Source organism: Aspergillus tanneri (genome assembly GCF_003426965.1).
Source record: "Aspergillus tanneri strain NIH1004 chromosome Unknown AapTan_3_pilon_pilon_pilon, whole genome shotgun sequence".
NCBI lineage: Eukaryota > Fungi > Ascomycota > Eurotiomycetes > Eurotiales > Aspergillaceae > Aspergillus > Aspergillus tanneri.
In genome coordinates, this window is record NW_022984630.1 from 3884938 (window position 1) to 3899381 (window position 14444).

Consider the following 14444-nt stretch of genomic DNA (forward strand, 5'->3'; position numbering starts at 1 on the left):
GTAGACCGTTGCAATATCATAGTCAGTTCGGAGACAGGAGAGGGAAATGTCAGGATCCAAGACCAGACTAGTAGGGCACTACCATTTAGTTTGTCTATCCAGTTGAGTAACACAGACCTACCAACTGAATGGCGCAGAATAAATCTGAAGGCAGGGTCCGTTGCTCAAATCCATATCCACTTATTCGTCTCTTCAAAAATTCAGAATGGGAGAGAACCACCCGAATCCGATCAAATGTCTCGGAGACCAACTGCCCATCCGTATCTGGGAGAGAAAGGGATTCTAAAAGCATATCTCTTATAACTATCAGCCATACGTTTTGCTCTTCCTTCTGCCCGTATTTAAAACTGATCTGCTGTGAAAGAACATGAGAGAGAGTTTGATATTCTGCTTTCAGTTCGAATGTTGTTCGCCCTAAAGGAGCACCGTACAGATCCCTAAACCGCTCACGCCAAATTGAGGACTGGGCTGGCAAAATCTTGCGGCAAGATAGCAACAGCACGATGATAAACGCGCAATATCATAATCATCCCACAGCAAGTAGGCAATGTATTGTATCAACTAAATAACTTGAGGGTTAGTTAGCAGCTTCGTCGGGGAGAGGTACTTGAAGTATAAGTACCTCTGTTGGCAGTCGTAGAAGAGAATTGAATAAGTAGCCATTCGAGTTGGCTGTAAGGCCTGAGCCTTGCTGTTGCATTTGACCCTCCTGTGAAAGTATTCTCTCTGTGCAGTGATCTTAATCAACTATAAAGAGACCATGAAGTATGTGAACTATGAATTGATTTTATGCAAGGAAAGGTAAATAAATCAAAAACGGGTTTAATATACTAAAATTGGGTCAAGAGAAGTCACTCTTTTACTCCCCCCCCCAAGAGAGTCATGCATTCACTTCATATGCGCCTCCCTCAAGGTTGTAGCTCAGCTAGTAATGTGTCCATTAACTTTGGATGTGAGATTCTGCATTCTGTTGTGAATGATAGACACTGGAAGGAACTCGTGTAATATGAATCGTACCAACAAGGTTGCAGATAACCCTTGGAAAGCAATGAGAAAGTCCGGGTGACCACCCAGTTTAAAATGACTATCCCCATAGGACATATATTGATAAGCTCATCTCGCCTTCATAGTCTTTGTGCTGAGACGAAAGTCAACCCAAAAGACCATCACTGACTGGATGATGGACCTGCAGTTATTTTCAAGGATAGCAAAACAAAAAGGAACAGACTAAGAGCTCTGGATATATCTCTTTGATCATGTAAACCAGGACAAGATCGGTACTGATTTAACTGCTAAGACCTCAAGGTCTAGAAGACAGATCCAGAAGGGGAGGCCCTCCCATATATTAATAACATGGACGTTTGTTAAGTTGCAATACTTTCTCTTCTCCTTATGCCATTTGAACGTAGTAGTTGGTCTTTGTCCAGCCTTTTGCCAACCCCCCAGCCGTCTCCAAGGAGCCATTTGACCTCTTCTAAGCTAAGCCCATTCAATTCAGGATATATTGACCACACACCAAACCAGCCAATCGTACATATGAATGCGTAAACTACAAAAGTCAATCCAGGGGTTAAAACCTCCATCATAGGCAGAAAGGTAAGTCCGACAACAAAATTCGATCCCCAGTTTGTCGCTGTAGCAAGTGCAGATCCGAGTGAACGCACATGTAGAGGAAACAACTCTGATTGTTGCCAAGGCACATTGCCTAGTCCAAATGCATAGGCTGCGGTATATGCAGTGAGACTAAGAAGAATCAAAATTGGAAGCAATGAATCATCGGTAACGGCATTGCTTGTGTCAGCTTTTATCTGATATTCAGAGGGAAATTTTGGTGGTGCCAGTGAGTCGAATGCTAGTGCGCAGACAACAAGGGAAAGTATCATGACGGGTATAGAATAGAGAAGGATGCGGCGCCGGCCAATTCGATCAATAAAGGTGAATGCGAGCATTGTGAAGAGGAAGTTGGCAATAGCCACGGAAAGCGATATAAGTGTTGGTGAAGAGAAAGAGAGATTGGAAAAGATAGTAGCTGAGAAATACATAAGACTGTTGAATCCGCAAAGCTGCTGTAGTCCTTGTAACATTGTTGCAATGGTCAACGCTCTTCGATTCGCACCTATATGAAATAGATCCTGAGTACGTTGGGAGATGCTTTGGATCCATTGCATATTATTCCTAGATAGCTCATTGCGAAGCTCGAGCCCTTCACCCTCTTCCACTATCTCCTGCTGGATATCACGTAGAACCTGTTTAGCAATCCGCTCACCGTCAGGTAGGCCCCTATAGACCTTCGTTAAAACACACATAGCGCTAGCATCAAAACCAGCGCGTATTAACCATCTTGGAGTTTCTGGTAGTGCGAGGACAAGGCCGAATTGAAATATCGCCGGCAATATTCCAACGCCAACAATCCAACGCCAACCTCCAGCGGTAGATGAAAACAACCAACCAATAATGTAAGCTGTAACCTGGCCGCCGGTGATGAAAAGGCAGAGAATCGTCACAAGCCTTCCCCTGGCAGGCGCCGGTGCAAGCTCAGAGATATACCTGAGCAATTGCCTGGTTAGCGCCTCTATCCCCAAACTCCAGATAAAGGCTCGACATACAACGGAGTCACTAAACTGGCGCCGCCAACTGCCAAGCCAAGGATGCACCTCCCAACTATCATACCCGATACTTCATTAGTAACTGCCTGTAGTGATGCACCGAGAGCAAAAAGTGCATCAGCAACCAAAATGACCCTTCGACGACCGATTTTATCCGCCAAAATACCCGCTATGGGGCTCGCGGCTAAGGCAAACAAACTCGTGCAGGACGCTATCAGGCTTTTATCCAAGGTGTTAAGGTTACGATTGGAAAGATCAGATCCAATTGAAACAAGGGTGGAAGAAATAACTCCTGTGCTTCGTAGTGGCATATATCAGCTGCTTGTCTAGGAATACTCCGGCGTACTCCGGCGAATATAACACTTACTCATATCCGAAAAGAAGCCCACTTATTCCTGCCGAACATGTCAAAATCCATATAAACGAACTTCCCAAGTACCCTGTCCGTAAATTATGAGTTGGCACGTTGCCGCCGTCATCAGAGAGATTGCTAGTAACTGCGCAGCTCGACGAGAGTAAGGGTGCATTCGGGTCTGATTCATTGCTTTGGGCTGCACAGCTCATCGCTCGAAATTCTTCTTCTGCGTGAGCATCCGTACCCATTTCCCTCTTAGAATCCGCAGGGTTGGCACTTATTGAAGAAAGAAACCGTATATGGTGTAAAATGGGTGGATGCCTCAAGTGCCGGGGGACCTGCCTTAGTTGGCAGTTGGACCACGGGCCCCACCCCACTCTGGTGTTTCTACTATCGTGTACGAAGTACAGAGTACTTTCTAATTATACGATAGCTCAGTGCTAGTGTATCCTACTAGGGATTTCCAAAATTTTAGAGACATAGTGAACGGGAAATGGAAAACCCAAAGTTAATTGGAAGTATCTCATGTCAAGGGACTAAACACTAAGAAAAAAAACTCTTCCTTCTAGTGAGCCACAGCAACTCCAGCCTCATTTGCTTGTGCACTAATCATCTTCTTATAGGCATTAACAGTGCCATCAAATTTATGCACTGTACCCTTGTCACAGACCCAGAGGTGGGTACAGACATTCTGCAGCATCGTAACATCATGTGATACCATCACGACACCTCCTTCGAAATTCTGTAGTGCTTCAGACAACGCATCCATACCTTCGATGTCAAGATGGTTGGACGGTTCATCGAGAACAAGAATATGTGGGTTTGTCAACGATAAGCAGGCAAAAGCGACACGAGACTTTTGACCTCCGGACAAGAGTTCCATCCGCTGGAGGCCCGTCATACCAGTAATACCAAACCTAGTGATGAGTAACAGGCTCGTCAGTAACCAGCCCAGCACAATGTAAACCAAGTAGACAGGGTTAAAACATACGCTCCTAGGTGCCTGCGATATTCTTCATCCGTCTTTCCAGGGTATGTCTTTGCCATGAAGCTCACGGCACTGGTAGTAAGATCCAATGCATCCACATGATGTTGAGCAAAGAACCCAACTCGCAGCCTAGCATGTTGCGAGATAAACCCAGAGGATGGCTGAAGCTGACCAGTTAGCAGTTTCAAAACGGTTGTTTTACCAGCGCCATTTGGACCAACAATCCCTATGCGCGAATCAAGTTGAACGTCAAGGTCAACATTTTTAAGCAGAGGGCGATCTTTGGTATAGCCAAAGGCGACTTCTGACATCTGCACAATTGGAGGAGACAGTTTCTCGACATCGGGAAATTTAAAATGCACAACATAATCGCTCTCTGGGGGCTCCAAAACGGGCATTTTCTCCAACTTTTTAATCCTTGACTGTGCCTCGGATGACTTGGCTGCATTATACCGAAACTTATCAATAAACGCTAGTAAATATCATTAGTTTTAGTTTTGAGCGGCACAGTTGGGACTACATGCCTTGCAGATGTGCCCGTTCGGCCATCTGCTTCTCATATTCACGCTTAGCATTCTTTTTACGCTCCTCTTTGGTTGCATAAAAGGAATCTGATAAATGTTAATTAGCTTTAGTAGATTTGCATGAACAAGAAGCTCACCAAAATTAGCACCCTTATAATAGTCAAGTCTCTCAGAGTGTTGGTGCATAATATCTGTGGCAACCTCGTTCAAAAAAGCTCGATCGTGCGAAACCACCAACACAGTACTGGGATAAGTCTGGAGATAATTAGACAAGAATGTGATAGACGGAACGTCCAACATGTTCGAGGGTTCTGTAACAGGTTAGAATGTTGTCATAATGCAAAGAAGCACATAAAGCCTACCATCTAGCAGAAGTAAGTCTGGTTCACAGAATAGGGCTCTTGCCAGGGCTAATCTCATTCGCCAACCACCGGAGAAAGTTCTTGTTGCAAACTTCTGCCTTTCAGGTGAGAAACCAAGACCCGCCAATATACTTGCTGCACGAGACTCGGCTTTGTCTGACTCCATCTCTGTAAGTTTTGCATGGATATCGTTCAATGTGATATCAAGGCCCTCCCTCTCATGATCGAGCCTGGCCGCATCTTTCGAAGTATCTGCCATCGAAGATCTTTCAGCCTCAATAGCAGCCAGTTGTGTGGAGATTTTCTGGAAAGGAGTTAATAGGTATGTGATTTTTGGTGTCAAATATCATAGAAGGAAATACTGACGTCCTGCTCCACTAGAAGACGTTTGCGCCACACATCGGCATCCAACACTGCTTGGAGGGCAGGTGTATCATCGCCCGTAATCTATATTTATAATTAGCCATCTACAAACATCAATTCGAAAGGGGAGAGGGGGCAAAGAGGATAATGGCCAGCATACTTCTTGCTCAACATGGAGGATTGAAATGTGGCTAGGAATTGCAACTTCTCTGCGGCTCAACGCGCGCAAAAGAGTACTTTTTCCGATACCGTTTTGGCCCACAAGGCCATACCGACGGCCATAAGCCAGGGTAAGAGAGGCATCAGTTAAAATGCGGTGACCACCGACCGAAATATCGATGCTGTCAATCTTGATATCCTTGCTTTTAGATTGCGAGTCCGACCCCAGTTGGAGGGGATTGACAGCCATGAAAAACTCTTCATAGGACATGGTGCTATCTGGTTGATTCAAAAGACGTGATGCTTCGTAATGCACTGTCTTCATTTGTTTCTTCTCCTGCTTGGCACGAATCTTCTGTTCCGCTTTTTCGAGCTTCTTGCGGTCTACCCGGGACTCTACCTTTCTAGAGTTGGCAGATTCCAAATCCACGTTACCTCCAGCAAGTCCTAGGGTTGAGGACATATTCCTCTGGGAGCCGACATTAATTGTCTGGTCTAGCTTCTTGGCAGTAAAAGGCATCTGCCTCTGCTCAGCATTAACATCATCAGAAGCGCTCAATAACGAGATGAACTTCTCAATCAAACTCCGAATGAAATTTTCATTCTGAGGTGAAAAGTCTCCAGATGCCGAAACCAGAAGCTCGGTAACTATGTCAGCAGCTTCTGACAATGGCGAAGGAGCATTAGCATCCTCGACATAAGCTTTTGAGGCGTGAGTCAGGTATCCCTATCATTGATGAGAATGTAAATCTTAACTGTTCTGCTGTCACTTCACCGAGCCCTTACCACAGAATATTCTGAGATCACATGGTCAAGGCCTGGAATTTGGGATTGAAGTTCCGCCTCCATTTTCAGAGACAAGCTTGAATGGTAGGCAGTTGGAACTCAAGAAGACAAGGCAGAGAATGAGCGCCAGTAGGCACAATGCAGCCTAGGTACTATAATATAAGTTCAAAGCTACCGGAAAGTACTATTCGTTAGGAAACCCGATCTCTCAACTCTTGAGCGTGACTAGCAGCAGAGCCTTAGTGGCGGGTTTGTGGGGGCTGTAATAATAGTCGGTCCTCCGGTAGGTACGGAGCACTGCAAGTACTTGTATTATACGCCCTATCTTGCCTAGCACTAGGTATCTTTAAAATACCCCAGTATATATTTATACATATATTTTTAACATTATTGTTGTTGTTGCTGTTTCTTTTCCTCTTCCTTCAGAGTTGATACTTGCCTGTCAATATTTTTTATTTTGCTATTATGTATGCGTCCTTCATTTTCTCTATACGTCTCTTGTAACAAATTAATCTCGCTAGATGGTCTAGTACCTGGTAAGACAAGTTGACCGCCCTCGTCTCTTCCCACAATGACAAAAACCTTTGAATTACAGGTACCATACTTACGTTTTACCTTCCATGCATATAGGCTATGTGTGTACACATACCTGTAGGCATGGAAGTGGACAGGCGAAGTATTCTAGCTGTTGAGACTTGCAGGCCACGTTCTCTTCCAAGACAATAGATCTATCATTAATTAGTTAATATTTTGTTCTCCACTTAAGGTAAACTTGCAGTGCGCCCTCAGCTGCTCAGCCTGTTAATTTGATCTTCCTTTTTTTTTTTTTTTTTTCATTGCTTTCAAACTACATTTGTCTTCTCTCTCCTCTTATTATTACCATTATCATAATAGATTCTAGCTTACTAGCTTTTCATCATGAGATACTTCTTCTACAACAAAGTGTACATTGTACAGCACATAAGTTTATTGTCCTTGATTAGAAAGTAAGTGCGAAGGTCGGATGATATGGATCTTCTATCCCTGTCATTATCTTTGGAACGGCGGGATCAAAACAAAGACATTGAATGAAACCTAACGCCCTAAAAGCTTGGTAACTAGAGAATAGCATCCAATGTATTCCCATAATTGTTGCTCCTTGGCTCAACCAATATCACCTAGTAGAATGCCCCAAACCAACCACTATTCTACTGATTGTCTGCGTTGGATTTTGCAATCTAGAAACTAGAGCTCCTTGTACCAAGCTAGGGGTTGGCCATAAACAGGCCAAGCTACCCAGGCACTCTACAGTGTAGTACCTTCAGCCAGCCCCTGCAACGAAAGTGGGGACAGAACCTAGCCATGTTTCAGATAAGAGCGGAAGACGGAAGTACTCCAAAGTCTCTAAGGCTAGGTAGCATCATCAAAACCACACCCACACTTGGCTGAACTCTTCTCTACAGAGCACATACCTACCTATAGGTATAGACTAGTTACTGACATGGGTTTGTTAATGCTAACCTTAATGTACTGTATCTCCTTAGGTACAGAGGACTGCGACATGCCTACGGAGAACAATTGACAGTACTGTAAGGGAGTACTGGGTAAAGAAGAGTGGAAACTACCTAAATCTGCTTCCCACCTTGAAGAACCTTGCTTGTCTGGAGTCTGAACTAGGAATAAGTGAAGAAAAGCCGTGAAACTTTGGTAGTACTTTAAAGTAGTGAATGGCAGTTAGATGTCTCTTCTCTCTTGGCTTGATTTAGTTTTATCCACACTATCTATAATGCAGAGTATACTCTGTAGGTAATGAGTATTTCTAAGTAGTTAGCCCAGTTTTGATTAGTTAGTTATTTCCTATATCTCACACGGGCTGGCTCGGAATTTGACCATACCTGTCTTTGGATCGTGCATGCTACATCCTAAATATTAAACTGCAAGAATCAACAATCCACCCGATAATTAAATAATGCTTATTAAAGTACTTAGGTTTTTCCACTGTTATTATTACTGTTGTAGCTCTAGGCTTACTCACAAGAATTTATTTTATTATTGTAGTTTTTTTCCCTTTCTACTTCATTTTCGCCCCTTTGTCTCTCTCCCTTGTTTAAACCACAGGAATAATGAGCACCTATCACAAGTTGAGCGTCTAATCCCTAATTATAATTTGTGGTTGCTCTCTCTGCCAATCCTACTGCTGGCATATATAGATTATGGATTAGGTAGATTAAATCGTATATTTCCTAGGAATTATCTAGATCGTTAGATGATGCTTTAGTAGATCTATACTTTCTCTTCTCCATCCAAAATGGTAAACATGAACAGGACGGAGCATAAGTATACTAGGTATTTCCTACAGAATAACCTTAACAGAATACATAAATATAAATGCCTTGCTTCTTAGAATTAATACATTCGGATCTACGGAGTGTGGATTTCATTTCATCTCCCGGAGCTGAAAAAAAAAAAAAAAAAAAAAAAAAAAAAAAAAAAAAAAAAGAGGCTCCCCCTCTCAAAAAGCTATTGAAGTCATTGTCTACCTTATACACTTTGGTATCTCTAGGGCTCCCTTCTTTTGAACTAATCTAGCTTTAGTATTCTACTGCTATTACTACTAGGTGTTACACAATGGCTACTACTAGTTTGTACTTCCTCCCTACGTAGTACGCGGTACCTACCTCGTACCTTGCGGTGTGGTGAGGGTGGGAACTCCTAGCATAAGCCGTTCCTCTCCAGCAAAGATATTCCCAAGTTAGTTTAGCCTACTTTTGTTAGGACTAGATCTAACCAGAAGAGCATCGCCCGTGGGCGAAAAGAAAGTGGCTGCCGCGTCCCACTCTCTGGCTCCGTTCATCGATGAGGTAGCTCTACCTCGTCTTCGGTTGTTATTGTTATTATTGTTGTTGCTAGCTGTTGCCGCTGGCCTTTTTTGCATACCTCCAGCAGTCCAACATTTTTCTTCTACTACTCTTTCCCAAATTTTCAGCTTTTATTGTAGTCTGTCTTCTAGGTCTCTGGCCTTTTGTCCACTCCAGTCCTTATTACATGCTTTTTCCTTCTTGGCCTTCCTATTCCTTTAATGTCTTTTCACTTTCCAGCACCTATTTTCCCCTCATCTTAAAATCACCCCAACTCTGTGCAGCGCTTGGTTCCTAAGACAATTAATACCGTGTCAGCTATTCCCGTGTTTTATCTGCCTTCTGTTTTTTATTTATGATATTGGGACGTCCTCTGTCTATATGTGTCGAGCCAGCTAGACATCCTCGTGCATAATAATGCAAATGGGGTGTCAGTTACGTGTACTATCGATGTTGCTAATTTGAGCTTCATGGTGCTTGAAATTATTCCTGGCAGCCAGAACAATGGAGCATGTATCAACTGTGAGTCCCTATTGCATTGTCTGTCGATGTCTTCGAGGCCGAAAAAAGAGAAGAGAGTGTCCCAGTATCCTGTCGAATTTTGTATTACTACAAGTACAACGCCTCGCATAATTTTGTGAATGCTCTTTGACTAACAGGCCCCTTATCAGCTTTGTGCAGTTAGCACTGTTGGTATTGCAGCAACCGGCTTTGCTCTCGGTCGCGTAGATCGAGATAGCCCCAAGCCAAGGCGATCCCGAAAGAAGACTTTCCCTTTTTATAATCAGTGCGCGCATGCAACGGAGTCTCCCATATCGTCTCTCTCTGATCCTATACAACCAGGGATTCTACAATCATCTATGAGGGAGAAGGGACAGACTCTAAATACAAAGCTATCAGACCAGGTGAACACAGATGGTGTATCTGGTGGTGACCGCTCTGATGGCTCAAATTCTCGAAGAAAATCCTCCCTTGCGGGAATAATATTACGTCGCCGTGGTCAGACATTATCGAATCTACCGCTGCGCGTCGAAGAGGATTCTTCAACAGCCTCTCATAGTCGACGGCCCTCTTCATCGTGGATGCGACGAAAGTCGTTTCAACCTGATAGGCGTTCCTCATGCCAGAGTCCGCAATCTCCATCATTTAGGGACTCTACAAGCCCTATGTTCCGCCCCTCCAGCCAGCGTCGAGCGCCAAACAAGCTTGTCAAGCGCCCTCCGTCACAGCATTTAGCCGTCCATCCTTTATTCACACAGGGAACTTCATCTCCATTAACACCCGCACTACGCAGACCGGCTACAAGTTATCAACGGTCCGAATATTTAAGACATAAGGGAACTAATAGTTTAAATTTCGAGCCCGGATTAGTCACAGAAGCTACTGCGCGGCTTTATGTTAAAGGACCTACAGACAGTGGTGTCTGGCAGCCATATCTAAATGCTGACCCCAACACATCTAATAGACTAAATCGCAAGTTTTCAACGGCAACAAAGCCAAAGGACCAAGGCTTGCGGCGGATTGTCCCTGAAGCGGAGGTTTTTCCAGCACTTCTGCTGGCAACTTCAATTACGAATGAAGAACGTGCAGAAGCTAATCTGGAAAAGTCTACCTCTGTTTCACCGGTTCAGTTTCGCAACCCATTCAGACCAACTGACACTTCATCTCAAGAGATAAAAGCATGTTTTCCACCAGATGCTAAAGATATCCAGTCACCAGTTTCTAGTGAAGCGGATCCTAAGTCGCCGGCATGTCCTCCAGACTCTGCAGGTGATATAAATTTTGGTGTCACATCTTTCACGCATCGGAAGCGGAGGGCAATCTCTACCCCTCTTCCGAGTCTCACAAAACCGGAAGGGACACACTTCGGTTTTCCACGACCGTATGAGAGGCGCAATATCACTGACCCAAGCAGTGTCTTTTGTCACCCCCAAGCCATAACTCGGGCGGACTCTTTAATACCTCTAGCTTCTAGTACCAGAAGGGGACCTCTTCACTCACTGTCAATTTCTCGTGTCAACATAGGATATTCTCGAGAGATCAGACAACGGCCGTTCTCATCAAGCACAGTAGATTCATCTACCTTCCAGGGCTTGATACGCCAGCGTCCTAAGCGGCATTCTATCGCTGCGTCAGATCCCGCCTCAACTATCATAGGCTCAGATGATACTCGAATTTTCTCATCCGGCGACGAAGACGAAACGGATTTCTTTAGTGATACCGCTTTCGACTCAATTCGCACGCATATTACTAGCAGCAGCTCTGGCCTCCATGCGGCCCAAATCGAAAACATTTTTGATCAAGACACCCCTTGCGCCTATGCAGATGAGGAATCAATGGGTCATAAAAACCCCGGTTTAACTCACACCATCGTTTCTCGAACCATGAAAGAATGCCACTATAGCGTTCATGCAAACGCGACCTCTATTCCCATATCTTCACCAGAGTCCCAGGATGTCATCCGTTTGCAAGAAGACAGCAGACTTTCGTTCCAATCTGAACTAACAGATGATGACGATGCGCTCAGTCTCGTTGCCGCGTTGCCTGGGGAAGAAACAAGCACACAGAATTCACAGTCAATACACCCGTCCCTATCTATGAGTGGCTATCGTGGTGGGTATTCTGAGTCTCGTCGTTTCTTAACCGATAATACGCCTCAAATCTCTGATTGTTTAGCGGACGCCTGGATTGTTCCCCGTGAGACACTAGAGTCATGTCCAAGGATAAATATATTTGACTGGTCCGAGCAGCGAAATGATCGTGAAGGATCTGGGTCTGATGGCCGACCACGGACTGTACATGGAAAACATGGGGCTGAGTCTAGAGGCAGCCGTCCACCTGGGCGGAAAGCTCCAAATACATTGCATCTTCGAAGTCAAAGTGTTCCTGTGTCAAGAGATCCTCCAACTGCCAACGAAACACGTCAAACTTCAGGCAAGTTTGGGACTTGGGGCTTAGGTAGCAAAGGTGTAAGCGAAGATTGGGATAGTGACTTTGAATTCGAAGATGCAGATGTTAGTGCCGTCAACGGGAGCATGAAGCCAACTAGGGATCATGATGTTCCGCGGCGTAGTATGATTGTGCCTCAGGCGATAATGGATCGACAGGCTAGCCTCCACGGACAATTTGGACAGGTACAAGAGTTGACCTTATTGGTTGAGGAACTAAAGCGCCTTCGCCATCAAGCCAGCTTCCTAGACATCGCGCGCGGTCCATCAAGTGAGTTGTGGAAGGAGGCAGAGGGTATTGTCAAATTGGCCACACTTGATGAAGACACCAACCATTCCCCTCCTGGCTCTCCCTCTTCCCTCACTTTTAGTTTCGATGATTCTGAGGTCGAGTCTTCAAACAATGAAAACCGAAAACGTGCCAGCAGAGAATCCTGGCAGCCTTCGCTCTCGGAACAGTCAAATCCCACTCAACCTACCAGGCCAAATGACAGGAAGATACCGGCAGAAGCCAATTCTGTGCTGGATCTTATTTATCAGCAACGGGCGTCCTCGGATTCCAGTGAATCTCACTTTCCAAGGCCAAAGAAGCTACCGTTTGACACACGATCTCTGCGTGATCTTGTTGTACGCGCCGGTGTTGTAACACGTGCCCTAAAAGAAGTAATTCGCAAAGCAGAAGGAGTTGCAATAGACTCTAGCAATACTTTTCACACTCCTGGTCCCTCATTCAGCCAGATTTTTAATCAGCCTTCTAATGAGAATTTGACCAGCTTTGGAGCTTGCTATGGTGCTTGAAATGTCTCCAGAATTAACAATGCTAACCTTCATGTCCTTCTCTGATTTTCCTTTGTACTCTACTGCCAATTGTTCTACATGAGTGTTTAAACTTATGAGGTTACATGAAAGAGAACATATTTAATGGACTTTCCTCTCTCCTGTATATTCTTATTGGCTTTGTTGGGGGCTATTGCCAAAACGCGTGCACAAAAACAGAAGAAGAGACGCTAAACTTTATGCAGAAAAATATTTGTTTTGTACAAGTTGTTGGTGTATATTCCCTCTTTGTTTGTGTTGCGCAACTTGGCAATTCTTGTGTGAATATGTTAACGCCGGGTTTCCCTTACAGTCTTTCCTTCTTCCCTGTTTATTTTGAGTGTCAAAGAGCCGAATAAAAGTGGATTACCTACTATTTTCCAAAACCAACAAGTTTTATAGGTGTGCTGTCAGCCAAAAACATCTACATAAGTCACGTAGGTACTTAGCTTGAGCTCGTGCGCCTGGCTTTTTAGTTCAGCGTTAATTGCCAGAGTTTCTATAAAGGACTCTCCGGCCCAAAGTATACTTTACGTTTCCAACGTCTTGCGCCATACTCCCCCCCATACCTGGGCTCATATTTATAATATAAATCCATTTCACTAAGCAGCAACTGACTTCTTAAGGAATAGATATAATTACTGCATTTGCTTTCAATCGAGAACATCTAGATACCGCATTCTTTAAACCATCCAAAAACTTATCCTACTCCCTGTATACTCTTATCCGGAGTGCATTGTAAGGTGGTCTTATGTCTAATTCCCTTAATATTACAAGGTGTGCAAGCTTGGATGGGTGCTTGTTCTACTATCAGAGATTCAAAGAGTACAGATAAGAGAGAGCTACTGAAATGCCCCTCACATTATATAGGATACATAAAATATAAGATGCTATAAAGATAATTTTTTTTAGTATAGCCCAAAGGGGAGTTCAATACTGAGATACCTACTGATAAAGAACTCTGCAATCCACATTTAGGCAAACAGACTTTAGCATACTCTAACAATCTAGGCATGGGAATGGAGAATAGAGTTTTCAGATGAAAGTGAGGATATAATCACAGTGAAAGTGCGGTGGACACCTGTTAAGAAAGATAAATTAACCTAGTAGTAAAAGATAACTGAAATAAATATCTGATTCAATTCTCGGAGAAAGTGAGTGCTACGCAGTAGTATTAGTTTGATATTATATGATCCCCGGACAAAGGTGAAATTTTATTGTGGCTCAACTTTATTCATCAGTAAATACAGTAGCTACTTCCTAAGCATTGGTTATTATAGTTAACTACGTAACTAGAAAGACCTAGATGCTGGCTGTCAAGCATTCAGCCAGAACTTCTATGGAGAAGGCTAAAGATATCAGTGCATAATAGAATGCCTTGCCTAGAGAGCAACGCCTTTATAAATATTAATAGCAGGAGCATTTGTGTCCTGAGTCTATTCTTAAAAATATTATTCTAATTAAATGTCTTTAAGCCTTGGTTAGTTATGCATAGAAAGCGACATAATCTTTGAGGCTAGCGATTTTGACTGGTGGGTCAAAAACCATGCTGAAAGATATCAAAATGCGTCGGCAAATCTGAGCAGGCAAAGGAGGAGTAAGGCTCAAAGAAACACTAAAGTTAAACCGGTAATAGACAACTTTATATATACTGTTGATATATATATATACCCAGGGTGGTGCCGAGAGAGAGAAGATGC

At 43.8% G+C, this 14444-nt stretch overlaps 2 protein-coding genes across 2 annotated transcripts; one reads left to right on the forward strand and one right to left on the reverse strand.

Moving 5' to 3' along the window:
• Nucleotides 1-3526: 3526 nt before the first annotated feature.
• Nucleotides 3527-6206, reverse strand: ATNIH1004_005112 (putative AAA family ATPase GCN20; the record flags this gene model as incomplete). Its single annotated transcript, XM_033569772.1, has 8 exons — nucleotides 3527-3878; nucleotides 3953-4421; nucleotides 4516-4560; nucleotides 4611-4784; nucleotides 4836-5139; nucleotides 5202-5282; nucleotides 5359-6084; nucleotides 6144-6206. 8 exons carry the CDS (start codon nucleotides 6204-6206, stop codon nucleotides 3527-3529), a joined length of 2214 nt encoding a protein of 737 aa, XP_033428578.1.
• A 3940-nt stretch (nucleotides 6207-10146) lies between these two features.
• On the forward strand, nucleotides 10147-12726 carry ATNIH1004_005113 (uncharacterized protein; the record flags this gene model as incomplete). Its single annotated transcript, XM_033569773.1, has 3 exons — nucleotides 10147-10218; nucleotides 10459-10819; nucleotides 11006-12726. 3 exons carry the CDS (start codon nucleotides 10147-10149, stop codon nucleotides 12724-12726), a joined length of 2154 nt encoding a protein of 717 aa, XP_033428579.1.
• Between the last annotated feature and the right edge of the window lie 1718 nt (nucleotides 12727-14444).